The sequence below is a fragment of the Falco punctatus genome, assembly GCF_963210335.1.
Source record: "Falco punctatus genome assembly, chromosome: 19".
NCBI lineage: Eukaryota > Metazoa > Chordata > Aves > Falconiformes > Falconidae > Falco > Falco punctatus.
In genome coordinates this window covers 4,344,135-4,371,236 of record NC_137599.1, presented here as the reverse complement: position 1 = coordinate 4,371,236, position 27,102 = coordinate 4,344,135, and the positions used below count along the sequence as shown (strand labels likewise).

General features: G+C 59.7%; 3 protein-coding genes across 4 annotated transcripts; 2 read left to right on the top strand and 1 right to left on the bottom strand.

Annotated features, from left to right (window-relative positions):
* The first annotated feature begins 753 nt into the window (after positions 1 to 753).
* SMARCD2 (SWI/SNF related BAF chromatin remodeling complex subunit D2) lies at positions 754 to 15,734 on the top strand. The gene is made up of 13 exons (XM_080369460.1): positions 754 to 997; positions 8,280 to 8,464; positions 10,652 to 10,694; positions 11,271 to 11,393; positions 11,501 to 11,620; positions 11,780 to 11,875; positions 12,850 to 12,951; positions 13,193 to 13,354; positions 13,628 to 13,725; positions 13,987 to 14,122; positions 14,205 to 14,327; positions 14,408 to 14,509; positions 14,608 to 15,734. The coding sequence occupies exons 1-13, from the start codon at positions 830 to 832 to the stop codon at positions 14,659 to 14,661; spliced, it is 1,512 nt and encodes a 503-aa protein (XP_080225586.1). The 5' UTR covers positions 754 to 829; the 3' UTR covers positions 14,662 to 15,734.
* A 63-nt stretch (positions 15,735 to 15,797) lies between these two features.
* On the bottom strand, positions 15,798 to 19,812 carry PSMC5 (proteasome 26S subunit, ATPase 5; the record flags this gene model as incomplete). Its single annotated transcript, XM_080369468.1, has 12 exons — positions 15,798 to 15,912; positions 16,225 to 16,311; positions 16,390 to 16,500; positions 16,619 to 16,717; positions 16,819 to 17,009; positions 17,180 to 17,306; positions 17,467 to 17,697; positions 17,811 to 17,867; positions 18,240 to 18,337; positions 18,498 to 18,567; positions 19,019 to 19,090; positions 19,555 to 19,812. 12 exons carry the CDS (start codon positions 19,810 to 19,812, stop codon positions 15,859 to 15,861), a joined length of 1,455 nt encoding a protein of 484 aa, XP_080225594.1. The 3' UTR covers positions 15,798 to 15,858.
* Positions 19,767 to 26,803, top strand: FTSJ3 (FtsJ RNA 2'-O-methyltransferase 3). 2 transcript variants are annotated; one of them, XM_080369459.1, is made up of 22 exons: positions 19,767 to 19,872; positions 20,408 to 20,534; positions 20,630 to 20,735; positions 20,936 to 20,982; positions 21,163 to 21,242; positions 21,438 to 21,537; positions 21,703 to 21,897; positions 21,977 to 22,092; positions 22,604 to 22,708; positions 22,891 to 22,991; positions 23,067 to 23,147; positions 23,237 to 23,395; positions 23,712 to 23,847; positions 23,956 to 24,161; positions 24,281 to 24,401; positions 24,498 to 24,591; positions 24,844 to 25,000; positions 25,099 to 25,175; positions 25,300 to 25,402; positions 25,546 to 25,729; positions 25,825 to 25,919; positions 26,202 to 26,803. In XM_080369459.1, exons 2-22 carry the CDS (start codon positions 20,468 to 20,470, stop codon positions 26,389 to 26,391), a joined length of 2,520 nt encoding a protein of 839 aa, XP_080225585.1. In that variant the 5' UTR covers positions 19,767 to 19,872; positions 20,408 to 20,467; the 3' UTR covers positions 26,392 to 26,803. The 2 variants fall into 2 exon arrangements, with proteins under 2 accessions (XP_080225585.1, XP_080225584.1); XM_080369458.1 differs by lacking the exon at positions 19,767 to 19,872 and adding an exon at positions 20,002 to 20,082.
* Positions 26,804 to 27,102: the final 299 nt, after the last annotated feature.

Below are 27,102 nucleotides of genomic sequence, written 5' to 3'. Positions count from 1 at the left end.
CACCCACGCACACGTGTCTGCACACGCAAATGCACACACATGCGTAAACCCACGCATGTGCGTGCCCATCTGCAGCGCTGCCTCACCCTCAGGCTTGCACACCCATGTGCCCACACACCCCTTGCACACGGGCAACATGCCCCTTGCACACGGCCAACATGCCCCTTGCACATGCCAGCACACCCCTTGCACACGCCAGCACGCCCTTTGCACACGCCAACACGCCCCTTGCACACTCCAGCACGCCCCTTGCACACGCCAGCACACCCCTTGCACACGGCCAACACGCCGCTTGCACACGGCCAACATGCCCCTTGCACACGACCAACACGTCCCTTGCACACGCCAGCACGCCCCTTGCACACACCCAGCATGCCCCTTGTACACGGCAAACATGCCCCTTGCACACACCAGCACGCCCCTTGCACACGCCAGCACGCCCCTTTACACACGGCCAACACGCCGCTTGTACACGGCAAACGTGCCCCTTGCACACGACCAACACGCCCCTTGCACACGACCAACACGCCCCTTGCACACCCTCACCCACATGCGTGCACCGGGCGCGGAGAGGCGGGCCCGGGGGGGCGGAGCCTCTGCTCAGTGGGCGGGACTTTGTCGCGTGGGGCGGAGCCTGCGCGCAGTGGGCGTGGCTTTGTCACAGGAGGTGCCTGCGCACAGTGGGCGGGGCTTTGCTCCGGCGGATGGCGGGGGCGGAGCCTGTGCGCAGGGGGCGGGGATTTTCCTGGGGGCGGGGCCACCGGGCGCCGCGCGCGGACTCCGGCGGCCGCCGCTTCCGAGTAAACAGCGCGGGAGGGGCCGCCCCGCCATGGCCGGCCGCGGCGCCTTCCCGCTCAGCCCGCTGCCCCCCGCCGCCGCCCCGCCGCCCCCGGGGCCCGCGGCCGCCATCCTGCGGGGCCCCAGCCCGGCTCCCGCCGCCGTCGCCGCCGCCTCCCCGGGCTACCGCCCCATGGGCCCGGCCGCCGCGCAGTACCAGGTAAGGCGGCCCTGGGGTGGGTGAGGGGTGGGCGCGGGGGGAGCCGAGACCCCTCGGGGCCGGGGCGGAGCCGCCCGCGGGTGGGGGGTGCCGGGCCGGCGGTTAGGGCCTTCCCTGCAGCTCAGGGCCCGCGCCGGGCCTCCGGCATCCTCCCGCCGTGCCCCGGGGCCAGGTCTCCGCCGGCCCCCCCCCGCCTGCAGGCCCGGGCCGCGTTATTGCCCCGCCAGCCATGGTCGGGAGACCCCCGCGCTCCATCGGCCCGTGCTTCCCCTTCCGCCCTCTCAGGCCCCCGGTAGGAGCTGCGGTACCATCGCCGGGCGCGTCCCGTCGGCCGCAGCGGTGCCCGGTGGGCGCCCTGCCCCCGGTGGGGGATCCCTCCGGGCTGAGAAGCCTGTAGCGCTCCCGGGAGAAGCCCCACGTCCCGCTCCGGCTCCGCAGCCGTTTCCCGTAGCACGGACCAGCCTTGAGACCCGTTTATGTGCGTCTCCAGCCAAGGCGGGCGGACCCTTCGGTGCCGCTAGTTCTTATCCCCAGGGAGAGGCCGAGGAGACGGTTCGGTGTCGGACGAGGAGAGCAGGCGCTTGCTGGTGTTGGGGGAAAGTAAATCCGCACGGCGAGCAGCCCTCCAAAAGCAAAAGAAATCGCTCGTTTTCCATCTCTTACAAGAGCTACGTTCTGCCATACACTCGTTTTTCTGCCTCCCCCTTGCACGCCCAGCTTGTCGGTTTGCTTTGGGGTGCACGGTGATTATTTTGGTTATTCAGTTTCTGGTGTAAATCAGTCTTCCAGGCAGGCTTGAAATGGAGGAGCCCAGTTGTGCAACACGTTCTCATCCGCCGCTAATCGCCTCCTCCAGAGCTGCTGCCTCGTTTGAGTGAATTAAAACTTGAGAAATAAATCAAGCCGAGGGAATTCCAGCTCGCAAGCTTCATTAATACAAGATGAGGAAACAACTTGCCCCTGTAGCCTTAAAAACGCTGAAAACTGAGATGGCACAGCCAAGGCCGGTCTGAGCATGAATCAACGGTAACTCGACTCGGGCCGAGCGGGTGCTCGATCGTTTGTGCTGACCTTCCTTCCATGCGGCAGGTTGCAAAATCCAGCCGGGAAGCTGGAGCCTGACGGGAGCAGCCAGGAACTGTTCACTGCTGTGGATAAACAGGCCAACATATGCTTGCTTTCCCCACCCCCTCCCTGTTGCTGGCCGGTAGCAGGTGCTGGGCGCACACGGTCAGCGTAGGGTGATGTATGCCGAGTATGTGGCACCACCGTGTCTGGCACCGGCGAGCCGGTGCGGGAGCTGGCTGGGTCGGCAGGACCAGTCGATCCCGGGGGCTGGCGGAGAGTGCCGTGCCTCGCGTCTGGCCGTGAGCTGCATCTGGCCGGCAGCTTGGTGGCAGGGCTGCCTGCGTGTGGGAGGGGAGAGCGGGCATGATCCGGAGGGGCTGCCCTTTGTTTTGCAATCCCCAGGTTGGGGAAAGCAGCCCCTACCCTCCCAGTGCCATCCCTGTGGTACCCGGAGGACTTCTCTGCTATTATGCCCTGGCTTAATGAAGAACTTCATTATTTGGGGACTAGGAGACACAATGGGCCTCATCCGCACCAGCGAGTGCTTAGGGGCTCTTTAATCACTGGATTATTAAACATATGCTCGTCCTTTTGACATACTTGCATGCCTGCTGGTTGTTTACGGGTAGCTCACGCAGGGAATGGAAGCGAGTGACTCCCTTTCAGAGTTCCTTTTGGAACTCATCCGGGACCCTTTTGGGAGCTGATGTTTCCAGAGCAGCCAGGTGCTGGTACTGAGCCTGGAGCAGGAAGGAGAGGGTTTCCCCCCCACCCCCCACCCCCAAGGAGGATCAGCTGAGCTGTCAGGCTACTTGGTGGTGGGTCTACGGGCAGAGCCCCTGTCCTGGTGGCTGGTGCCAAGGCCGACTCCCAGCCCTTAGCATCCAGGTTGTACTGGCTGGTGTAAATGCAGCAAGAAGGAGCCTTTTCTGTTTACTCAGGTGTTAGTTTCGGTCTTAGGAGAGTTTTTTCCCAAGCTGCCGGATTGACACTGTGGCAGGGAGCAGACTTGGCTCTGTGTAGTGGAGATGGGGCTGTACAAAGCAGTGCTCCAGCCTCAAAGTTACCCCGTGCTGATGCTTCACTGGTGCAGAGAGATGGTAAAAAGCAGCGCTTCTTAGGTGCCCTGTTAAAAGGGTTTCATGGGTGCATGCTGGCGAGAAGGAGCCTGGTTTCTGTGGGACAGGAGGGCTGCTACAGACCGAGCAACTCCTAAACTGACCCTGCAGGCGACTGGAGCTCGGTGATGCCGTCCCTGGCAGGCGGCAGTGTGAAGGAGAGCGGAGTCACGCTTTGTGGAGGAACCTGTGCAGGCAGCTGGGATGGAGGAGCTGGAGAAACGCGGGTTGCTGGTATGGAGCCAGCTGAAAGATGGGGTGGCCTGGACATGTTGGAGAGGGTGTAGTGTGGCACGGGAGAGATTCATCCCATCTTCTTGGGAGCAGAGGAAAACAGCGTTTCTGCTCATTGGGTGATTGGGAATGGCTTAAAAAATGGGCCTGGGGACAACAGCCAGGGCTGGAGCTGTACCAGAAAGCTGCATGGAAAGCTGTGATGCTGCTCAGGCTGGGTGACCCCACCCTTCCCAAGGGAGAGGGTTTCCAAGGCAGGTTTCATCACAGACTGAGCCTTGAGTTAATTTGAATGATGATACAAAGCAGATGAGCGCTGTCCTCTTGGAACAAGAGGGAGGAAGGCAACAATGGAGACCACGGCCCCCCCTTTGTTTCTCCTGAGGAAATGTGATGGTGAAATTCTAGGTGGACAGCATCACCAGAACTGGCTGTTGAAGGCCCTCGCTCCATCTTCCTCCACAGGACCTTCCCGGGAGCTCTCAGAGCTGTTCCGTGGGCAGTTTAGCACTGCAGCAGCACCAAAGGCAGTGCTTTATGCCAGGTACCTCTTCTGCTCTTCCCATGTGTGCCTCCGCGCTCTGTTAGCAGCTGCCGGGGTTTCTCTTTCAAGTGGGAACCCAGCACGTTTGTTCCTCGTTCCTGCTTGCGTTAATGCCCATGCTATGATTTGAATCCCTGTGACCTTTTCTTTCTCTGACCTGCAACATCTGCAGCTTCAGATGTGAGGCCGCAAACGGGCAGGTTTGTCTGGAGCCAGACATCTCCACTGGTGCTTGAAACGTTGCCAGCACGTGTCCTAAATTTGCTCGGCGTCTTTGTCTGTTGCTTTGCCCTTCTCCCTTTGATTTACTACTTCCTTGTCTCCAGTTTTTAGCTGAGAAGTGATCTGTCTCCTGGAGCTCCTCCTGTATCAAAATATGGCAGGTCTTCTAAGCGTGGCGAGCTGCGTTGGGGCAGTTTGGGGGCTTGCTGGGAGCAAGGTGCTGGGTGAGGGCTTGCAGCGTGCAATGGCGTCTTGGGAACAACGCTACCTCCTGGATGAAGACGTCCACCAGCACAAACCCAGGCTCTATCTGGCACCCTCCCAAGATGGATTTGCTCACAGGAACGAACAAAGAGGGGGAAAGCATCCTTTTGGGGTGTGCTGGAGGGGGGCTCTGTTGGTCCTGATCCGTGCGAAGCTCTGGGTTGAGCAGAGGCTTTAGGCAGCTGAGCTCTCTTTGAGACCAGCCTGGTGTGGAGTTCAAATCCTGTTTGAACAGGGTTTGCTTCTGCATCTGTCCTAATGGGAAGCGCTGCTGTCCGGGCATGCGGGGAGGAACTTGCAGGAAGAGTTTTTGTTGCCTGGCGTCTGTCCAGGGCTCTGCTCCCAAAGCCCTGGGCGAGGATGCATGTGGGCTCTCGCTCCCTGACTGTTAGTGTGTACAAAGTTGGATCACGCCTTTCTGAACGGAGCAAAACGGGATGTGCCTTGGGACGAGCCTTTCCCCCTCGTTGGGGAGATGCAGAGAAGAACTGCGGCCTTGGAAGGAAGATGAAGAGACGCTCTCGAGCTGTTTTCTGCATTGCTGCTTTCCTTCAAGCTCGCTCTCCAGCCCAGCTTCGTGCAGGTCCATCCGGCAATTTATCGCTCCCCTTGTTTCTCCTTTCTGCTGCCAGCCTCTGGTTTCTGAGTGGCCCTTCCTCAAGAAGGGGCCTTTGGCAGGCGGGGAGGCTCCTGTCAATGCCAACGAAGGTCCAAGGGGAAGCCTTCCAGCATGCCATCGGATTCAGCTGAAGCTGGCTCTCGGCAGAGCTCCCCCAACGCCAGTGGCCTGTGCATTGACCTGGGATGAACCGCTAAACCGCAGCCAGCCCCGATTCGTTCCTTCGGCTTTGGCAGGGAACAGAAACAAGCTGTGTTCTGTCCCGTTTCCAAATGGCTCTGCTCGCTTTCCGCAGGGAAGGCTGGATGAGGTCCAGCTTTTTCCTCGGAGCTGAGCTTGCAAGGTTTGCCCTTTGTCCGCCCCACTGGCAGGGGCGGTGGGGCAGGGAGGGGAGCGTGAGGCAGTGCCCGGAGGGGATGGGGTGGCAGCGCTGCTCTGGGCAAAGAGGAGAGGACAGAGGGACAAAGGGTGTTAGGCAGGAATGAGCAAAGGGAGGCCTCCTTGGTTTGAGCTGGGCTAATAACATTTCCTGAATTTAAGTCCTCTTGCATCCTGCTAATTTCCAGGGCTTCCGAACGGGGATGGAGGCAGGCTTCACCCCGCTGGGGCTGTAACGCTGCTTCGTGGCTTGGCTGAAGCTCGGGGGCTGCACTGTGCTTGCGTGAGCTGTTGTAGGAGCCTGCAGCCCTCGGACGGGAGGCGAAGGGGCCGAGGCTCCCCCCGACAGGGATGCAGTCACTGGTTGAACACAAGGCAGAGTCTGGCCTTGCTTTGCCAAGAAGCTTCTCTTAGCAATTTGCAGTCCTGCAGGGTAAACTGAGAGGAAAAAAAATCCTTGTGGAGGATTCTGCCTTCCCATGTTTTTACTTGTGCAGGTCTCTAGTGTGCTGGAACTCGCTCCCCTGGCAGCTTAGCTGTGGCTGATGGCTCTCAGATGTTTGTGGAGGCGACACTAAAGTCTTAAGTATGACAGATTCCTTCATCCTTGCACTGAACCTCTCCCTGCCAACAGAATGGTCTCCTCTTCTTGCCACCAAGCAGCCTCCTGCCCTCTGAAAAGCAGATGGACGTGTGGGAGACCTTGCACAAGGTGTTATCATCAATGTGGAACTGTCAAAGACTCTCAGCTAACTTCAGCCAGCCTCCAAATCTCTCATTTCAGGGATAAATCAGAAATGTGAGCCACGGATTTGCAGAGGGGGAAGCAGGAGAGGTCTTGGGGCATGGCAGTGGTGAGAGCTCCTCCTGTAGCCACTGTGTACTGGCAAACAGCATTTACGCAGTACCTGTGTTTTTTAATTTTGCAAAGGGTGTGGATCTTGGTGCTGCCTCTCCTAGCCTGCCACGAAGGATTTCTTGATAAACCCCAAGAAACCAGGTTCTTTCCTTGTGATTTTTGGCAGAAGAGGAGGTGCTGCTGGCTGCGGCTGGCTCTTGGCAACGCCAGTGCAGTCCTGCTTGTCACAAGGAGTTGCGCAAATGTGGCTGCTTAAAAGGAGAGAAACATCTGGGGGCTGTTAGGAGGAAGAAACAGGCTCCTGCTTTGTAGCAGGGGCAGGTTAGCAAGCCCGGGCTCTGGAGGGGCTGCTTCAAAGGAAGGCTGAGCAAAGGTGGAGACACTATTTGGTCATGTAATGGGCTCAGCCCGCACCTCGCATGTGTGTTTTTGGAATTTGCTTTGCCAAGAGGCTTCTCTTAGCAATTTGCAAACCTTGAGGGTAAACTGAGGGGAAAAGCAGTGTGCGGTGCTGCTCCTGTGGCCTGCTGCTCCTTGGCTTTCCAGCTGCAATACGCTCCTTGACGCAACGCTTGGTATGTTTTTGGGATCTCCTGCTTGCAGAGAGACACCTGTGGCATTGGGCTCTGGCATGGGAGCAACTCGAGCAGCTCAAACTCTTGGTTTTGTGTTTCTCAGCTTTTTGGGGAGGTGATGGGTGCATTTTGGCCGCAGTTGCCATCAGACCAACTACCCTGTTGTGGCTCTGAGCCTGCCCCTAAAAGCTGCGGAGGACAGGCAAGTTGCGGCGGTGGTCTTGTGCTCCCAGCCCTCCTGCGCCCAGGGTTTGTGCTGAAATAATGTAGATACGGTCATCAGTTCATCACCCAAAGAATGTTTTATCAGTATGGTGATAGGCGCTTTAAATGTATATAAATAAATAGTGGGGCATGGAGGTGGCTTCATTAGTTCTCTTCCATGGCACGGCCACGTGCCCCAGCAGGGCGGTGGGAGGGGAGCGGTGGGGGATGTCCTGGCACGTTGGGGAGCCTGCGGCAGGGGAGAAATGTTGTTCTGCCGGCTTGGTGGCTCTCCCAGCCTTGCATCTTGGCAGCGGGGAGCTTCAGGATCAAAGGATCCTGGGAGGCTGTTGCTGGGGCCGCTGGTGAAGCCAGCTGGAGCACGTAGGGCTGGGCAGCGGGTTGTGGGGTGCTGTGACCAATTGTCAAGGGCCCTGGAGGGGTGCAGACCTAGCGGCGCCTGCGAGCCACCAGTGTGGGTGCTGGCTTGCCAAACTGCTCCGCTCTAAGGCATGCAGAGGGGCTGTGGGTGCTGTGCTGGGTCGGGACCCCTTGCAGGAGGGGTTGGGTGTTGCATCGTGGCTTCTAAATGCCCTTTCTGGGTCCCTGGAGGGGGAAGGAGGGGAGCTGGTGTGCTGGCAGGGGGTGAGCTCTTGCCTCCATCCCGTGCACCCAGGAGCCCAGCTGCCAGCCTCGTGACCGGTGCCGTTAGGAAGTGGGATTGCTCCGCTCCCCTGCTCTGTGTCTGCTGGCACTGCTGCTTTCTGGAGAGGAACCCACACCCCAGCCCCTGATGTCCCCATGGTGAAGGCTTTGCAGGGAATGACCCTCGTGATGGGGCCTCGTGATGCTCCAGGTCCGATGCTTCCTGCTGCACGGTGGTGGCTCAGGGCCACGCGTGGCTTCGGCTCCGTGCCGGCTGGCAGGTTGGCCTTCCCCTGCCGTCAGTGGCTTCTGCTAATCCCGGTTCTGCTTTCCCGTTGCTCTTCCTGCCGCGAGGAAGGCTGCAGCTCACGATATCCTTCCTTCCTCCCAGCCCTGTCCCTTGCCCACACCTCAGAGCAGGGTTCAGCCTCAGAAATCTCTCCCAGGGAAGAAGCAAGAGGGCAAATGGCATCCGCTGGCCCCAGCGAAGGTCAGGGCCCCTTGCAGGGTGGTGTTTAATGCACAGTCTTCCTCTCCTCTCTTCCCTATTAGCGCCCCGGGATGCCGCCCGGCAGTCGGATGCCCATGGCAGGGCTGCAGGTGGGACCACCAGGAGCCCCCCCCTATGGAGCAGCCTCCCCGATGAGACCTGGCCTGCCGCAATCGATGATGGACCCCTTCAGGAAGCGCCTGCTGACCCCCCAGGCACAGCCACCGCTGGCCACCCAGAGGAGAGGGTAAGGGGCCGGGACAGACACCCCAGCAGGCTGGAGGCGGGTGGTTTGACCCTCGACATCCCAGTTGCACTTTGCTGCAGAAACCCACAGCTCCCTGCCCTGCTGCAGGGGGGGGAGCTGCCTGCAGCAGGGCACAGCCAGCACAGCTCACATGCAGACTGCCTCTGGCTGGCACCGCTTGCGGTGGGAAACCTGCCAGAGCTCAGGGTCGGGATGTTTTGTGATAGTGGGGTGGGGATGGGGGCAGAGAACACCCAGCTTGCAGCTTCCTCGCACTCTGATCTCTGTGCCAGTAACCAACAAGCCTCGCTGCATGTGTTTGTGCTTTGCCAGAGGCCCCAGCACTGGCTCCTCAGGTTCTTTCCCCTCCTCACGGGGGTTTGTGCTGGCTCTGGCCAGAGTGGAAACAGGAGACAGGGGTGGCAGGTTGTAGAGACGCTCCCCGGAGCTGTGGTCTGGGTAGGACTGTTTGCTGGGGCTGGTCTCATCGAGCTGTGGGGCTCTGCCAGCAGCTCCTCGCTTGTTTACGACACTGCTAATCCCTTTGCTCCATTTCTGTTTTTTCTGAGGGCTTCTTGATTACTGGAGGCTGTTTCTCAGGGCAGGATCCCCTGGTCCTAATGGATACTCGGGTCCTGTTCCCTGTCCTGGCTGTATGACCCGGCTGAAGGGCGACAGCTTACTTAGGTCCATGATCCCTCCGCAGGGCACCACAACCCCGACACAGCATCTGTGCATCCCTTTGGTGCTCTGGAGCAAGCTGGGGATTAAGGATGAGGGGCAGCTCGCCACCAAGCAAGGACGTCAGCAGCCAGATAAGGCTGCGGCTCTGTTCCGGGCGGCTGGCTGTGTGGGATCAGCCATGCTCGGCTGGCTGAGCATCCTTGCTCCCAGCTGGCTGTGGATCAAGGGATTGGGAACAGCCAGCTGCTGATGGGGTGGCCAAACCCTGCTGGGCAGGAGGCATTTAACGTGGCAAGAAGAGCTCAGAGAAGCGCTCTGACCCTCCACTGAGCTAGGGCTGACCTCCCGACGTCCTCCCGTGTGAGCAGCCGTGGGGCAGCCAGCACACCTTGGGCACCTCGTGATGGCAGCAGGAACGCCCGTGTTTGCTGCCCTGCTGCTTCACCGGCTGCCAAAGAAAAGGGACTTCCCTTTGCCTGCTGGACTCTGCCCCATCTCTTAACTCACATGTGCAGCAGAATGGGAGGAGAGTGTTTCCCTGCATATCCAGGCACTGAGCATGAACTTAGTGGGTTATTGGGGTGATGGGGCGGCTGCGGTGTGTGGGATGGGAGGAGGGCTCAGGGCCCTGTGGTCTGACACAGTGTTACAAGCTTAGAGCTAAAATGGCTCTGAGCAAGGCTGCAGCCGTTCTAGTTCACCCTCAGTTCTAGAGGCCACTCTGCTTCCTCTCCCCGCAATGATTTTGGCCCCACTGTAGCAAGGCTGATTTGTTTTAAGCTGGTTTTAAGGGAGTTCCTGGAACTGGGCTTTGGTTTGTAGCACTGGGAGAATGCGACAGCCATTTCCAGAGAGGAAACTCAAGAACGCTGTCCTGCAGACGGGAGCACACCTGCTGCCGCAGCTTTGCAGAAGCTTCTTCCTTCTCCTTGCTCCTGCCCTGCAGCACCTTCAGGAAGTGGCAGCAGTGAAGCAAACTGAACCCAGGGACCGGATTTCCTTCCCTGGTCATAGGCTCTAGAAGTCCAGCACCTTCCCCCTGGAGTCCTCTTGGCTTGCCCACAGGGATGTATTCTCTTACTCCTTTGCTTTCCACCACTGACCCAAGGTCCTGTGGTCTAGGTGCTCCTACAGCCTTTCTTTGCTCCCCTCCTCCAAGTCCAAAGTCCCTGTCACAGGGAGCAGCCCCAAAGGGGACCTACTCCCCCGGACCTGTTTGGTGCAGCAGGAGCCTCGATACCTGGCTCAGACCGAGCCATCCACATGGCACACAGCTGGCGCTGCCGCTGTGCCTCCTCTCTCTGGAACCTGGCCCTGGTTGTGACCTGGAGGGGCCAAAGAGCTGCCAGGCTCCTGGCGTACCAGCAGGACTCGGCAGTATCCCCCGAGACCCGCAGCTGCCCAAGCACGCAGCAGCCTCCCACTGGGCTGGCAGCAGGATGTCCTGCGAGAGTTGCAGGGTTATTTATTTTTTTGTTTTGCCTGTCTCGGTGCTTTTTGCAGGGTGAAAAGGAGGAAGATGGCTGACAAGGTCCTGCCGCAGAGGGTGAGTGCCACCTCGGTGCGTGGGGAAGGAGCTGAGCTGCTGGAGGGAGGTGGTGCAGCTGGGGTGGTGAGGTCCCCACAAGGACAACAATCTTGCTGAGCCACCTCCTGCCCTCTGGGCATTTCTGCTCAGTCCCAGACCAACCTGGAAGATTTCTGTCTCTTCCTCCGAGGTGTCAGGAGAGTTTGGAGTGTGTATAAGTTGGACAAGCAAGGATTTTGAGCAAGCAAGGAGCATCAGTGGCTTAGGCTGGAGACCCCTGAAGCACCCTAAGCCTCTCCTGGGGGGGGTCCCTCTTAACAATCCAGGGTTACATTATCTGTGTGTGACACCAGGCAGACTACTGGGCACGGTGACAGGCTCCACACTGAGGTCTGCAGCAGAGCTCTGCGACTTGGGGAAGAGAGGTTTGCAGGGTGGTAGTTTAAATTTAAATAATTTCAAATGAGAAACTGGTGCTGTTGTGCTGGGCTTGTCATTTGGCGACTCCTTGGCATCTCAATCTAGCGCTGGTGGTGGTGTGGGGGATACAGCCCAAGCCCAGCCAGTAAGGCACTGGTATTTTCTGTTTGACAGATCCGGGAACTGGTCCCAGAATCCCAGGCCTACATGGACCTCCTCGCCTTTGAGCGCAAGCTGGACCAAACCATCGCTCGGAAGAGAATGGAGATTCAGGAGGCCATTAAGAAACCACTGACGGTGCGTGGCAGCCCTGGCTGGCTGGGGGGGGGGGGGGCTGTGAGGGGCATGCTGGCATTCAGCCTCTTGCCTCTAAGCTTTCCCCGCCCTCTTTTTTTATTCCACAGCAAAAGCGGAAGCTGAGAATTTACATCTCCAACACTTTCACCCCAGCCAAAGAAGAAGGGGAGGGTGGTGAGCGTGTGGCCTCCTGGGAGCTGCGCGTGGAGGGCAAACTGCTGGAGGATGTAAGGATACAGGCAGGGATGAACCGGCTGTGGTGCGCTGTGCTGGGAGCTTGGCTGGGCTGGATAAGGCCCCTCTGCAAACTGGGTGCTGGCGGTGGTGTTTGGGCTGGGGCCCTCTGTGGCCGTGTCAGGTGAAGTCTCTGCCACGCTCTTTTGCAGCCGAGCAAGCAGAAGAGGAAGTTCTCCTCCTTTTTCAAGAGCCTCGTCATTGAGCTGGACAAAGAGCTGTACGGGCCAGACAACCATCTGGTGGAGGTGAGGCAGGAGGTTCCTGGCTGTTCCGGGGGCACCTGGGCAGGGTGGGGAGAGGTGCTACCCCAGCAGGCGGTGGGGAGGTGGTGCTGCCCCTTATCCTGTGGGTGCTCAGCTCCGGACTGAGCAAGGTGCTTCTGGGTGCAGGGGAGCAGTGCCTGGCCCTCCTTGGGGGGACCATGCTGCCTGCCGTGCTTTCCAGGCTTACCCTGGTGTGACGGCTCCTGGCAGCAATTAACTTCACCCCCTCGTGCCTGCAAGTACGCAGCCAGAGCTGAGGTACGGGGCTGCAGCGAGGACGTGGCTCTGAGGGGCAGCCCGGGCAGCCCTGGCTCCCGCAGATTTGCAAAAGCACCACAGCGTTGGGCCTCGATGCTGCAGAAAGGCTCATCTGTGCCCCCAGCACCAGCTGGGACGAAGGGTCTGTCCTGCTGCCTAGCTGGAAGGTCCTCAGGGCCATTAAGCACTGCCTGTGAGTGGGATCGGGGTGGTTTTTGGGTCTTCCTGCCGTGAGCGGGCTTTTCCTGCCCAGGAAACGCTTGTTTCTGAGGCAGTGCCTGCTGTGGCAGGGATGAATCCCCTTCCCCTACACAGGGTGGTTTGTGAACAGCTCTGGTGTGTATCCCCTGCGGTGGCCAGGGCAGGATTGATCCCACATTGACTCCCGGAGCTGCCTGAGCCCTTGACATCAAGAGCTGAGGGCTGTAACTCTCCCAGCCCATCCGAACTCCCATCTGCCTCCGGGCTGGAGCACACCAAGCTGTAGCTGTTGGACTGGGTGGGCTCTCGGCTGAAGCCCACTGGGGTCAGACTCCCAGGAACTGCAGGGGTGGGATCCAGCCTGGCTGCCTCGGCTAGACCCCTGCACAGAGCCCGAGCACGGCTCTGCTCCGCTCCTGGCTGCGGACACAACTGTCTGCTAGTGGGTGGCTTGTCATGGTCCTGGAGTTGACCAGCATCCCCTTGGTCTCTTGTAGTGGCACCGGCTGCCCACAACCCAGGAGACCGATGGCTTCCAAGTGAAGCGTCCCGGCGACGTCAATGTGAAATGCACTCTGCTGCTCATGCTGGATCACCAGGTAAGGGTCCTGGGGCTGTGCGGGTGCTGGCCTTCTGCTGCTGCCCTTCCAGCGTGGCTCACGCACGGGGCAGACCAAGGAGGGGCAAATGGGCCTGGGCTGGGCCTTGTATGGGGCTGTGGGACTAGAAGGGTTCCAGGCACGGACCCTGCAGCAACCCAAGCCATGTGGGGCACCACGCTTGGAGGAAGGGCCCTTCCAAGTGCCAACCAGATCCTCTTCGTCCTGTGTGTCCCTGCAGCCACCACAGTACAAACTGGACCCTCGCCTGGCCCGCCTGCTCGGGGTGCACACCCAGACCCGCGCCAGCATCATGCAGGCGCTCTGGCTCTACATCAAGCACAACAAGCTGCAGGACAGTCACGAGAAGGAGTACATCAACTGCAACCGCTACTTCCGCCAGGTCAGCCCTTGCCCCTTGGCACCAGCACGCTTTGCTGGGAGGAGAGCACCCTTCCTTTGCCCAGTAAGGCCAGAAAAAGAATATTTTGGGGTTTGCCATGGACACCCCAGGTTGCCTAGTCTTGATTTGTGCCCCTTCCCCAGGCTCTAGCTTGCATCCATCACCTTGCCATCCATAAACCAGGCTGGGTGATTCCCCCCGGCTCCTGCCTTTCTGTGGCAGGTGGAAGGAGGCTCTGCCATGGACAGCAAATGTTCTGCTTTACCCCTCCAGATCTTTAACTGTGTCCGCATGCGCTTCTCTGAGATCCCCATGAAGCTGGCGGGGCTCCTGCAGCACCCAGACCCCATCATCATCAACCACACCATCAGGTAGGGGTGGAGAGCGCGCTGGTGTGCCCTGCAGGGTGGAGGGGCAGGGCAGTACCTGCGGGGGCTAGCGGGGGTCTCCAGCCCAAAGCAGCAGTGAGCACAAGTCACTTGGGAGGGGAAGAATCTGCCAAATAAACTCAGGGGCTTCTTGGGGCAGTTGTGGGGTGCCTGTCTTGCTGTTGGGGGCATCGATCCACCCCTGCAGCAGGGTGGAAGCTGAGGAGGTGCCCCCCTGCCCCTTAACACCCTGTTTCCTCCCAGCGTGGACCCCAATGACCAGAAGAAGACTGCCTGCTATGACATTGATGTGGAGGTGGATGATCCTTTGAAAGCTCAGATGAGCAACTTCCTGGCTTCCACCACCAACCAGCAGGAGATCGCCTCCCTGGATGCCAAGGTGCAGGGACCACCACGAGGGGGGCAGCCAGACCCTGTTCTGGGTTTGGGACATGGCATGTGACACCCCTTGTCATCTCTAGATTCATGAGACCATCGAATCCATCAACCAGCTGAAGACACAGCGCGATTTCATGCTGAGCTTCAGCAACAACCCGCAGGATTTCATCCAGGAATGGATCAAATCCCAGAGGAGGGACCTGAAGGTAAAAAGCCTGGGGCTGGGCAGAGTGAGGGGCTGAGGGGAGAGGGTCCTGCCCTGGCACTCACCCTGTGTTTCGCTCAGATCATAACGGATGTGATCGGGAACCCCGAGGAGGAGCGGCGAGCAGAGTTCTACCAGCAGCCCTGGGCGCAGGAGGCTGTGGGCAGACACATCTTCGCCAAGGTGGGCTCCGTGCCACGCCGATTGGGTGCTGCAGTGGGCCGGGGGGGGGGTCCCTGGGACAGCCCCTCCCTGCCTGACTGCCCTTGCATATCCTCTAGGTCCAGCAGCGTCGGCAGGAACTGGAACAAGTGCTCGGGATCCGCCTCACCTAAGGGCCTGGTGGGGGCTCGGGAGCTCCTTCTCCTCTCCCTGCTGCCTGAGCCTGACGGTACTTCTTACTGGAATCAAACACAGCACTTGCACAAGCCCTATGTGCCTGGAGGGACTCGGAGCCACTTGCACCCCTGGGCTCCCCTCGGCCGGGAAGCTCTGGCCACAGGCAGAGCACAGTGGAGGGGTCCCCCGGTTCCCCCCCACCCCTCAACTCCTGCTGCAGCCCTTCTGCTGCATTAACACATCCTGCTTTTGCATCGTGCCGTTCGCCTCCTTCCCCTTAGCACTAAACGCAGCCCTCCCGCCGGTGCTGCCTGCCCTGCCAGCCCTCCCTGAGCCCAGCCGCTGTGAAGGCAGGCCCGGCCCTGCCCCTCTTCAACCAAAGTTTTGTCATTCCAAATGCCAGCCCCTCCCCCCTCCCCGCTGGTGCCCGACGTTTTGCACTATTTTTGTGAACAGGTTTTATAAAAAAAAAAAAAAAAAAGCGTTTTGTACAGTGGGTTTGTATTTGATTAATATATTGAGTTCCTTTTACTGCACTCATTGCCTCAATCTATGCAGTGGTTCGTGGTGATCTCAGAGGGCTGGCTCGGGCCAAGCTGTTCTTTTTATACATAACCAAGTTTTTTAGCATTAAGTTTTTGACAATCAGTTGATTACTTCACCCTCCCCCTGCTGTTTTACATAATTAGCAATGTCTCGTGAGCGATAAGAGGTCTTGGGGGGGCAGAGGGGGTAGCTCTGGCCCCAGGAGCCTGGGGGCAGCGGGTCACCAGGGCTCTGAGCATGCAGCACAGAGAAAACTGGATATACTGGGGAGGGAGGGGATCACAGGGCTGAGGGGACGGTGCCACCACCCGCCGGACCCACTGAAGTGCCTTAACCCCACTGGCCCCTGCCCGCAGGCTCCACGGGGCCTGAGCAGCTCTGCCTCCTCGGGGAGGTTGAAGGCAGAGGGGATGGGGGCGTTTACATATTCCCAGGGTGTATGGCTCAGGGGTGCCTGCTCTGCCTCTTGTGTAACCATTTTTTGTCTATTTTGGATATTTTCTAATAAAACCAATTAGCAGCAGCTCTGTGTGTGTGCTGGAGTCCTGCAGCCCCCCCTACCCTGCCCCAAATCAGTGCAACGGCATGGCCATAGCAGCACTTTTATTAGAGACAACGCAGCCCGTGCAGCAGCTGCGGCCTCACCGTTACTTCCACAGCTTCTTGATAGACATGTTCTTCTCGCTGTCCTTCTGCATCACCTGGGGGGGAGGAAGAGGAGACTGTTTCCAGCATGCAGGCCCCCCATTTGGGTGCCAAAACCCCTCAAAACCACCCCCAAGACCAGGGGAAGGGAAGCTCTAGCCAGGACAGGTCTTCATCACCTCCCCAGCCCCTCCCGTGTCACTCAGGTGGGGCCAACCCCCTTAACGGTGTCCCCAGAGCTGATGCCCTCCAAGCTTTGCAGCTCCTGGCAGATGCTGCCCAGGACAGTTTGTGCCCCAACACAGAGCTGTCAGTGGAAGAACCCACTGGCAACCCCCCCCCACCTTTGCCTCCCCCACAGCACTTACCTTCGCAACAGCCATTTCAAAGTCTTCTTGTGTGACATGCACCCGCCTCTCCCTCAGCGCATACATGCCAGCTTCTGTGCACACCCCCTGTGAAGGACAGGGACATCAGCACCCGCTGCTCCCCCCTCTGCCAGCCCTGGTGCCACCACGGTGGCCCCTGCTCACCTTTACTTCTGCGCCCGACGCCCCTGGCATCAGCTCTGCAATTTTCCGTAGATTGATGCCTCGCGTCAGGTTCATTTTCCGGGAGTGGATCTTGAGGATGTCCAGGCGGGCCTGGAGGAGAGCAACAGCAAAGTGAGGGTTGGAGCTGCAGGAATCATGCCCAGACAGGGCTGGGGACAACACAGTCCCCAAAGTAAGAGCTGGGGCCACTGTGGGACACCCCACCTACCTCCTCATTGGGAGGGGGGAACTCGATCTTCCTGTCAATGCGGCCAGGGCGCAGCAGAGCCGAGTCCAGGATGTCGATGCGGTTTGTGGCCATGATCACCTGCACAGGAACAACAGCTCTCACTGCTCTGGGCACCCCGCTGCCACCACAGAGTCATCAGGCCACTGCCCTCTCCCCAGGCAGGGATGCCACTCTCCTACCTTGATATTCTTGGTGGCCTCAAAGCCATCAAGCTGGTTGAGGAGCTCCAGCATTGTGCGCTGCACCTCGCTGTCCCCACCAGAGCCCCCCTCCAGGCGGGAGGAGCCGATAGAGTCGATCTCGTCCATGAAGATGATGGAGGGCGCATGTTCCCGGGCCATCACAAACAGCTCCCGCACCATGCGGGCACCTGCCAAGGGAGCAGAGAGGGCTGAGCCCTGGCACCGCACACAGCTCAGTGCTCCGCACTCCCAGCTGCCCTGGACACCACGCAAGAGGCCAGTCCCGAGGCCACGCAGCACCGCGAACCCTGGCTGGGGCTCCGGCACAAGCAGCCACCTCCCCCCGGCTCCCTTTTACCTTCACCAATGAACTTCTGCACCAGCTCGGAGCCCGAGACGCGGATGAATGTGCAGTCGGTGTGGTGGGCCACAGCCCTGGCCAGCAAGGTCTTGCCTGTGCCGGGGGGTCCGTAGAGCAGCACGCCCTGCAACAGCCACGTGGACACCTCAGCACCCCTGTCCCTGCCTGCACAAGCCCAACAGGAGACATGGGGACGCTCCCAGGGGTGACACAGGCAGCATCGCAGTGGTACCACGGAACCCCAAGCTGCACACCCACTGCAGACACACAGCAGCAGCACTTGCCTTTGGCTGGGCGATCCCCAGCGCCTCGAAGAGCTCAGGGTGCTTGACTGGCAGCTCGATCACTTCCTTGATCTCCTTTATCTGCTTGTCCAAACCCCCAATCATCTCATAAGTGGAATCTGGAACCTTCTCCACCATCATGAGGGACACAAGAGGGTCCACTTTGTTGGGCAGGATCTTGTGCAGCGTGTAGCTGTCATTGCGCAGGGCCACGCGGCAGTTTGGGGTCACCTGTGGTGAGAGCAGAAGGAGCTCAGCAGCCCTGCAGCAGCGAAGGGGGCAGGCAGCTCCAGGCTGCTCCCAGGGAGCAGCCACCTCTCCTCCCACAGCCCCAAGACACTCACATCGTTGATGTCGATGTTCTTGTCCACATCCACCACAAACTTCCCCTCCGGGTGCACCTGAAAAGGTGACAGTTGCCACCATGACAGTTATTTGTCTGAGAAGTCCCATCACATGCCCAATATCCACACCAGCTGCTCAGAGCAGGAGCCAGAGAGCTCAGCCACCGCCAAACACGCTGCGGCCCCTCCTGTCCATCAGAAGTCCGAAAGCTGTTGCTTCCCACCAGCCTCAGGCCCAGGAGAGCTGCCCCAATACGTTCTTCTGGAGAAAGAGCTCTCACTTCACATCTTTTAGTTGTTACGTCCCTCCAGGGCTCACGCTCACATTCACTCCCAGCCCATGGGGTCAAACAGGTCTGTCGGATCCCACCATGCTCACCCCTGCTCTGCCCCAGCCCCGGTTGCCCACAAGACAGCTCAGCCTTGTACCTTGACAAGGACTTTCTTCTTGTCCATGGCTCTCACCACTTCTCCCACGTAGGAGCCCTGCTCCTGCAGCAGCTGCAGCTCCTCCCGCAGCAGGCGCACTGCAGACAGGAAGATGTCAGCACCAGCCACAGGCACCCCCCTGACCCCCTGCCCACAACAAAAAGGCAGCGCATGCCACAGTGGCTGGCAACTGGATCAGGAGCCACCAGACCAGCCCCAGAGCCCCAGGTGAGAAAGATGAGAGCAGCTGAGCTGTACCCTTAGCATTCAACTCATTTCTCTGTGCTTGTAGGCGCCGCAGATTCTGGCTCTTCTCGTTCACGATGAGCTGTTGAAAGAAAAGCTTTGCTGAGTCCTCAGCATCCCATATAGCACCCACAGTAACCCAGAATGGGATCCAGCACAATGGCCTTTGTCTTGGGACAGGGACTTGGAAGGGGGCCAGCCCCTTCCAGCAGGACACAGCCAGCCAAAGCCCACTGGCAAGGGCTGGGCAACACCTCATGCACACGCAGCAGTACTGGCAGCTCATAGGACCAAGTCTCATCTCATACATCCCCACCACCCAAAAGCTAGGTCCCACTTGTTGAATCCATTCTGGAGCAGCACCTCCTCCTTGAGCCTCAGAACAGGGCGCTCAGAGCACAGAGAAGGCTGCAGGTGCTCTGGAGGCAAGCACAGGTATAGGGACACGGCCACACAATCCTGGCCGCAACCACAGCAATGCTGTTCTGGGGCAGGCCAGCTGGCCGTCTCCTGGACAGCCAGCACCAGCTCACCTGTAGCTCTTCAATCTTGGACAGGTAGTACTGCCGGAGCCCAGTGCCACCCTTCCCATCATCCATCTCCATCTGTGAGAAAGCAGAGCTCAGCAGCACCAGCCTTAGCCCCAAGAGCCGCCCATTCCACCCGGGCCGACGAAAACAACCCCTACCCCCAGCCAGCCTCCGTACAGCCCCTCTGCTCCCCATCTCCCCCCTCCAACCTACCCGGGTCGGGTCCTGGGTCCCTAATTTCCCTCCCACCCACCTGGGCCGGTGCCCAAGAGCAGCCCCCGTTTCCCCGCGAGTCTCATCACCCCCCATCCACACACCCTGTCCCCCCACCCCCTCCCGCAGCCCCGCACCGCACCCCCCAAAGCCCGCCCCAGGCCCCGCTCGGCCCCCGCCCTCTCAGGAAGCCTGAGGCGAGACCCGCCGAGTCACGGTGCCACCAGGCCTCGGCCGGCCCCGGGCCCAGCGGCGCCCCGCGGCAGCACGGCGCGCCCCGAGCACCCCGCGACCAGCGGCCGCACCCCGCTCCAGCCCGGCCGCACCTGCTCGGGCCCGTCCACCGCCATCTTCTCCGCCGGCATCGGGACCCCGGCGGCGCTCCTGCCGGCACTAAAGATGGCCACCGCCCTCCTTCCGCCCCCTGCGCGCCGGGCTGATGACGTCACTTCCTCTCCGCGCCGCCACACGGGCGCCGCACGCCCCGGCCTCGTCAGCGCGCATGCGCAGTGGCGGCGCCGGCGGGCGGGAAACGCATGCGCAGTGGTGGCTCGCTCCGGTCGCGGCCTTGCCGCCATCTTCATACGGTCAAAGGAAGATGTCTCCGTGTGGCGAAGTGCCGGAGGCACAAAGACAGGTCGGAGGTGTGCCCCCGAGGGGACGTGTTGTCGTTATTGCTACCGTTATCGTTATCGTTCCTCTTTTTCCCTCCCGCGCGCGCCCGCCCGCCCGCCTGGTCGCGGTGTCGGGGGCGCGTCACTCCCAAGATGGCGGCGGGAGCGGAAGCGGAAGTCGCGCGGCCCGCGCGGGGTGCGCCGGGACGGCGGCGAGGGCACGCGGCGGCGGCGGGGGAGGTGGGGAAGGGGTCGGGACCCGGCTTGGGAGGCTGTGGGGGCACACAGCGGGGCCGGGGTGCGCCGGGGGGGGGCACCGGGGTGCGGGTAGTCCTCGGGGGGCCACGGAGGCTGGGGTAGGCTTTGGGGGGACATGGGGGCTGGAGTAGGCTGGGCACCGGCGTGCATATAGGCCCCGGGGAGCCACGGGGGCGGGCGTAGGCCTCGGAGGAGATACGGGGGAGCACTGAGGCAACGCTAGTGTTCACCTGGGGCGGTCACAGGGGGACACCGGCCCATCCCTCCCCTCTGCCCTGGGCTTACCACATCTGTTTCTCTCTCCCAGGTCCGTGCTGGTGGCTGACAGCAGGTCCTGACCCTGCGGAGGGCCTCACCCGGCACCACCATGGGCAAGAAAAGCAAACTGGGCAAGAGCCGGAGGGACAAGTTCTACCACTTGGCCAAGGAGACAGGTGAGGGGCCTGCCCGCTCGCTGAGAGGCACGGGGGCTGCAGCCTGGTAAACTATAACACCAGCAGTCCCTAACCCACGGCCCTTGCTCCCACAGGCTTTCGCTCTCGCTCCTCCTTCAAGCTTCTCCAGCTCAATAGGAAGTTCCAGTTCCTGCAGAAGGCCCGGGCACTGCTGGACCTGTGTGCAGCCCCCGGCGGGTGGTGAGTGGTGTCAGGGTCCCAGGTCACAGCCCAGCCCTGCAGCTACCCAGGGGCACTGTAACAAAGCACCTTGTGTGGTTTTTGTTGTTGTGTCTCTGTCTTTGATGCCAAAGCTGATCCAAAACTCTTGGCAGCGCAGTTCAAGGCTGGGGGCTCTCCTGGGATCCTGCTGTAGCTTTGCTCCTCTCTGTTCTTTTTAGGCTGCAGGTGGCTTCTAAATTCATGCCAGTTTCCAGCTTGATCATTGGTGAGTGATGAGACCTGGCAGGAGTGGACTGGGATTAGGGACCTCCACTGCGGGCCCAAAGAAAGGAGATCCTGGACTGGGGGTCCTGGTGGGAGTAGAGGGTGGGTGGGAAAGTCATATGGGATAGGCTGGAGCCCAGTTTTGAGGGACTGCGATGTTCATATCTCTTCCTTACACCAGGGGTGGACTTGGTGCCCATCAAGCCCATTCCCAACGTGGTGACGCTGCAAGAGGACATCACTACTGAGAAGTGTCGCCAGGTACAAACCTCCCCTCTCTGCCTTGAGTGTCACATCCCAATCATGGTCTCAGCAGATCCATCTGTGATGGGAGTGGGCAGGTGTTTGCTACGGGGTAGGATGGAGGCAGGGGGCTGAGCTGACGTGTACACGGGGTGCTGCCTGTTGGTTCTTGCAGAGGGGTTAGTGGGACAAATGCATGTCCCCATCCCTCAGGCCCTGCGTAAGGAGCTGCAGACATGGAAGGTGGATGTGGTGCTGAACGATGGAGCACCCAACGTAGGAGCCAGCTGGGTGCATGACGCCTACTCCCAAGGTGAGCCATGCCCGGGGCTGGTGTGTGGCCTGGCATGGTCTGGGGGGGTACGAGGGCATGTCTCATACCCCAGCAGGGCAGGGTGGCAGTGGTGTGTGCTGTGGGGCAGGGAGCTGGGCGGTGGGGACAGTGACAACTGCTGACTGTTTTTCTCCCCTGCTCCAGCCAACCTGACCCTCATGGCCCTGCGTCTGGCCTGTGAATTCCTCTGCAAGGGCGGCTGGTTCATCACCAAGGTTTTTCGTTCCCGGGACTACCAGCCACTCCTCTGGATCTTCCAGCAGTTCTTCCAAAAGGTCCAGGCCACCAAGCCCCAAGCCTCCCGCAACGAGTCCGCTGAGATCTTTGTGGTGTGCCAGGGTGAGCATCCAGGGGGACCTGCAGCCACTGGAATGGGACTGGGAAATACCGGCTGATAACTCTGATTTCTCCATCCCAGGTTATCAGGCTCCAGACAAAATCGACAGCAAATTTTTTGATCCAAAATATGCTTTCAAGGATGTGGAGGTTCAGACTAAGTCTGTTAGTGAGCTGGTCAGCAAAAAGAAACCAAAGGTATGAACAAGGTCAAATACACAAATGGGACTGGAGCCAAGGAGATTGTAATAAGCAAAATTGCTCAGGAAAATGGAAGATCTGGGGATGCAAAGTGGTGGAAGAGCCAGTTAGAAGGCAGTACAGTAATGGGGAAACAATGACACAAGTTTTGAGGCTCAGGGTGGATCAGCAAAAGCCTCCCTACAATGGTTTACCACTGGGCTTGCATCTCTGTGAGGTACTTTTAGGACATAGGACAGTAAAGGCCACGTCAGGTGGCTTCAGCTGGGCAGGGAGCTGACACAGACCTCTATTATTGTCATTTCTTGGAGTCTGAGGGGGTACTGGGAGATGCCATGGAGCTGGCAGGTTGGGGCTGGTAACTTGCCCATGTCCCTAAGTCACGTGGGCACATCTAGGTGGACGTTGCACCAGGATATAAGTTACATGACATCACTCATCCTTTAGGGATGGTTGAAGCTGGTCGTATATGCTTTCCTATGGCTGATACAGCTCCTTTCTCCTGTAGGCAGAAGGCTATGCAGATGGCGACATGACCCTCTACCACCGCTTCACCCTGATGGACTTCCTCAAGGCTCCCAACCCCGTGGACTTCCTTTCCAAGGCCAACGAGGTGAATGCCTGAAGCGAGGGGCGGGGGGGGCTTGGTGCCCCTGAGGTGTCCCCAGGAGCACAGAGCAATGAAAAGAGGGAGCTGGGTGCCCCAGCAATGGCCCCGTTTCTGTTCTTGTGGAGGTGGGGCAGGACAGGAGCTGTGGCTCAGGCATAACAGCCCTTTCCCTCTGCTCTTTCCAGATCACGCTGGGGGATGGTGAGCTGGAGAACCACAGTTCTACCACAGAGGAGCTGCGTCAGTGCTGCAAGGACATCCGGGTGCTGGGACGCAAAGAGCTCAGGTACTGGGGGAAACTGGGACAGGGCGTTATGCTGGGCCCAGTGGGTGTCTCATAATGGTCTGCCTTCCTGCACAGAGCCCTGCTGAACTGGAGGACAAAATTGCGGCGTTTTTTGGCGAAAAAGCTGAAAGAGCAGGCAAAGGAGCTGGACATCAAGTAGGAACACCAGGGCTGCCCCAGAGCACCAATGAGGTGGGATGGGCCTGCCACCAGGAGAGACGGTCTGAGCTCCTTCCTTTTGGCAGCCTGAGTTCTGGCGAGGAGGAGGAAGGCAAAGAGGAGGAGAAGAAGGAGAAGAAGACATTGCCAAGAGCTACAGCTGATGAGGTGGTGAAAGAGGAAGAGGAGGAGGTGGAGCTGGCGTTGGCGGAGATGAAGGCCAAGGAGCTGGCAGAGTTAAAGAGGTAAAAAAAGTCTCACGTGAAGAGAGATGGGGAAGCAGCAGGGCACAGGGGGGCTCCAGCAATGGGGACAGAGGGTACTAGTGTCAGAAGCTGTCCCTGTGTTGGCAGTGGGTGTGGTTTGTGGGTCTGGGGTCCTCAGGGTCGCCTGCTCCTCCAAGCAGGCGAAGCATCTATTCCAAACTGGCGTGGGCCTCCTTTGTCCCTGGATAGGGGACCGCTCACAGAGGGATGACAGGGTGGCAGAGGCTGGGCCACTGGGGTGTGTCTGTGTGGGGAGGAAGGCAATGTAGCCTCATTCCTTTGCCTCCTTCTCTAGAAAGAAGAAGAAGATCCTGAAGGAACAGCGGAAGCAGCGTGAGCGTGTAGAGCTGAAGATGGACCTCCCTGGTGTCTCCATCGCTGATGATGGTGACACCAGCATGTTCTCTCTCCAGACTATCCACAGGACGCCGGTGCGTGGGACAGTGGGAGGCCAGGCTCCCAGAGTCGTCGGGACTGGGACAGTGGTGGCCACATGACTGACAGACTGTAGCTTGTGACTCGTCTTACTTGCCTTGCAGCTGCTGAACGAGGTGACCCGGGGGGATATGGCATCAGCAGATGCTCTCTTGGAGATAGGACCTGCGGATGATGACATTTATATCTCGGATCACGAAGGAGAGGATGATGTGTCCCTGGCCAGTGATCTGGACCCAGAGGAGCTGCTTGAGATAGAGGCCCGTCAGCGCCGGCTGGAGCAGGAAAGGCGAGAGCAGGGTGCAAAGAGGTGAGAGCTGGGAGAGGCCTTCCTGGGACAGAGCCTTCCCGTGGAGCAGCTCCAGAGCCCGGCAGTGGGTACGCCCCGTCCTGGCTGGGGGGCACTGATCCTGCAGCTGTTTGTCACAGGGTGAAGTTTAAACAGAAGGAAGAGGAGGAGGAAGTTGCGGAAGAGGAGAATCCCCTGCTGGTGCCCCTGGAAGAGAAGTCAGTGCTGGAGGAACGGCAGACCAGCCTGTGGTTTGGGAAGGTGAGTCCCTCTGGGCCGAAATGACAGGGTAGCCACAGCCCCAGCAGCTCCCCGGGTCTGCCCTGTGTCCCCTGACTCGCTGCTCCCCATCCCCAGGATGCGTTTGCCGGTATCGAGGATGATGCGGATGAAGATCTGGAGCTGGGGCAGTCGCAGATGCTGGCTGAGAGACAGCGTGAGTCTCGGAGAGGTTAGTGGGGGCTGCATCACTGCGGGGGGCACAGAGGGACAGCCCCAAGGCCGTCTTGAGCACGGGAACAAACCATGACGGGATTGCTGCTCTAAGCAGGACAGGAGGTCGACACAGGTTGTTTCCAGCCTGTAGCGTTACATAGTTAACACGATGGCATTTGTGTGGTGTGGATGTGCTGGTTCTCTAGAGGGACGATCTGCAGTGGGGTCTGCCTCAACCGTTTCTCACCCGGTGATTCCTCTTCCCCAGACAAAGCAACAAGGGAAGGGCAGAAGAAGAAGAAGACAACAGTACCACAGGAAGAAGTTCCAGCTGAGCCCCAGCCTGCTGCAGGTGCAGGACCTGATGTTGGTAAAGCGCAGGATGAGCAGAGCAGCGATGATGACAGCAGCAGCGATGAGGAGAGGTGAGGGCTGAGGTAGGGGTGGCCTGGCTGTTCTGCCCCCGCTCCGCAGTCCTGGAGAGCTGGGATGCGAGGACCCCAGCCCTAACCACTCTCCATAGGCCACTGACACCGGTGCGGAGGAAGCAGGGCCGTGTTGAGCCGTGTGGCTTCGAGGTGGTGCCCATTGAGAACCCAGGTGAGGCGGCGGTGCTGTCTGGACCCATGTGAGTCCCTCTTTAGGGACAGGAGGCAGGGACAGACTCTGCTTATGTGGGCTGGCAGGGCTGATTACGGATAGGTAATGTGTCTGTATGCTGCAGTGAAGAGAGCCCGTGTGCTGGACGCAGAGGGCCTGGCGCTCGGCTCTGTCATCGCCACCTCCAAAAAGGCCAGGAGGGACCTGATCGATGACTCCTTCAACAGGTACTTGCAACTGTGGGTGCTGGAGGCAGAGCAGTGTTCGGTCTCCCAATGGGAGACGGGTCATAGGGGTGGCAGATGTGTTGGTGTGGGGACTCCATGTCCCGCTCACAACTCACCCAAGTCCCCCCCACACACACACACAGGTATTCCTTCAATGAGGATGAGGGAGAGCTGCCAGAGTGGTTCACAGAGGAGGAGAAGCAGCACCGGCGCAAGCAGATACCCGTAGACCGGCAGACGGTTGAGGCCTATCGGCAGCGCTGGCGTGAAATCAATGCCCGCCCCATCAAGAAAGTGGCAGAGGCCAAGGCCCGCAAGAAGCGGCGGGTGAGTGGGGTGTGGACCTGAACAGGAGCTCTGTTCCCCCTCCCAGCTACTCCGTCCCTCTTCTCATCCCGCTTGTCCCTCACCCTTGTCCCCAGATGCTGAAGAAGATGGAGCGGATGAAGAAGAAAGCAGAGGCCGTGGTGAGCACGGTGGATATCTCAGAGCGGGAGAAGGTGGCCCAGCTGCGGCGGTGAGTGCTGAAGCTGAGATCCAGATCTTTCATGTTGTGCTGGGCAGGTTCACGATGCCTTATCCCTGCAGCCACAGCACAGGGACAGCTCCTGTGCGTAACCTGGCAGGGCTGGCAGAGGCTGGGCTGGATCTGGGTGTAGGCTGAGGGGTGGCAGAGCAGGCAGGGGAGCCCCAACTTGGTGGGGCCCAATATTGGCTTTTGGCTACATCCCAAAGCCATGTGCTGGAGCTGGGCTGGGGCACTGGAGTCTCTGTTTCACCTTTTGCCGTTCTCCCACAGCATCTACAAGAAGGCTGGGCTGGCCAAGGAGAAGCGGCAGGTCACCTACTTGGTGGCTAAGAAAGGTGTAGGACCCCGGGTGCGCCGTCCTCCTGGCGTCAAGGGCCAGTTCAAGGTCGTCGACAGCCGCCTGAAGAAGGACGTGAGGGCACAGAAGCGCAAAGAGCAGAAGAAAAAACGCCATAAGTGATGTGGGACCGCCTCCATCCTCAGCAAGGGACTCGACCTGGGGCAGGGCTGGCTCCTGTCTTCCCGCTGCAGCCTCGGGAGCGGCCAGCTTGCCCAGCCACTCTTGCCCCATTGTGGGGACAGGGCTGTGACCTGACCACACGTTCCTGTTAGTCCGTGCCTTCATGTGACATTGCCTCCTGTCCTCCGGTGGGTCAAGGAGGGTTTATATCTGGCCACATCTCCAGGTCTCTCGCTGTTGCTGGCTCTGCTGGGAGACTCTGGGCCCTGTGGAGATGGCTCAAGCATCCACACCAGCCCTCGCTGTCTCCAGAGAGGTTGTGGCTCAGGGGGATGGCTCCCTGGGCCGTATTTGTCACCAAGGGCACAGGACAACCGGTGCCAGCAGCATTAAACCCTGGTCTGAGGCTGCAGCAGGATCTGTCCTGCGTCTTGGCGAGGTGAGGGCCCTGCACCGTGCGCTGCCCCATCCTTCATACACCAAGAGGGGACCGTCGGGTGGGTGAGTTCTGCCTCGGGGGAACCCACCTGGGTTTGTCTGGCAAAGAAGCTGAGCAGCGACTGACTCACCTGGCAGCCAGCCGGCCTGACCGACACAGTCCGCAGCAGCCCCCCATCCCAGCCCCCGCCCCAGCCCCCCTCCCCCTCCGGGTACTGTGAGTTTAGGAAAACAGAGACCCCAAGATAAAAGATCCACTTGAGCAAATGTATT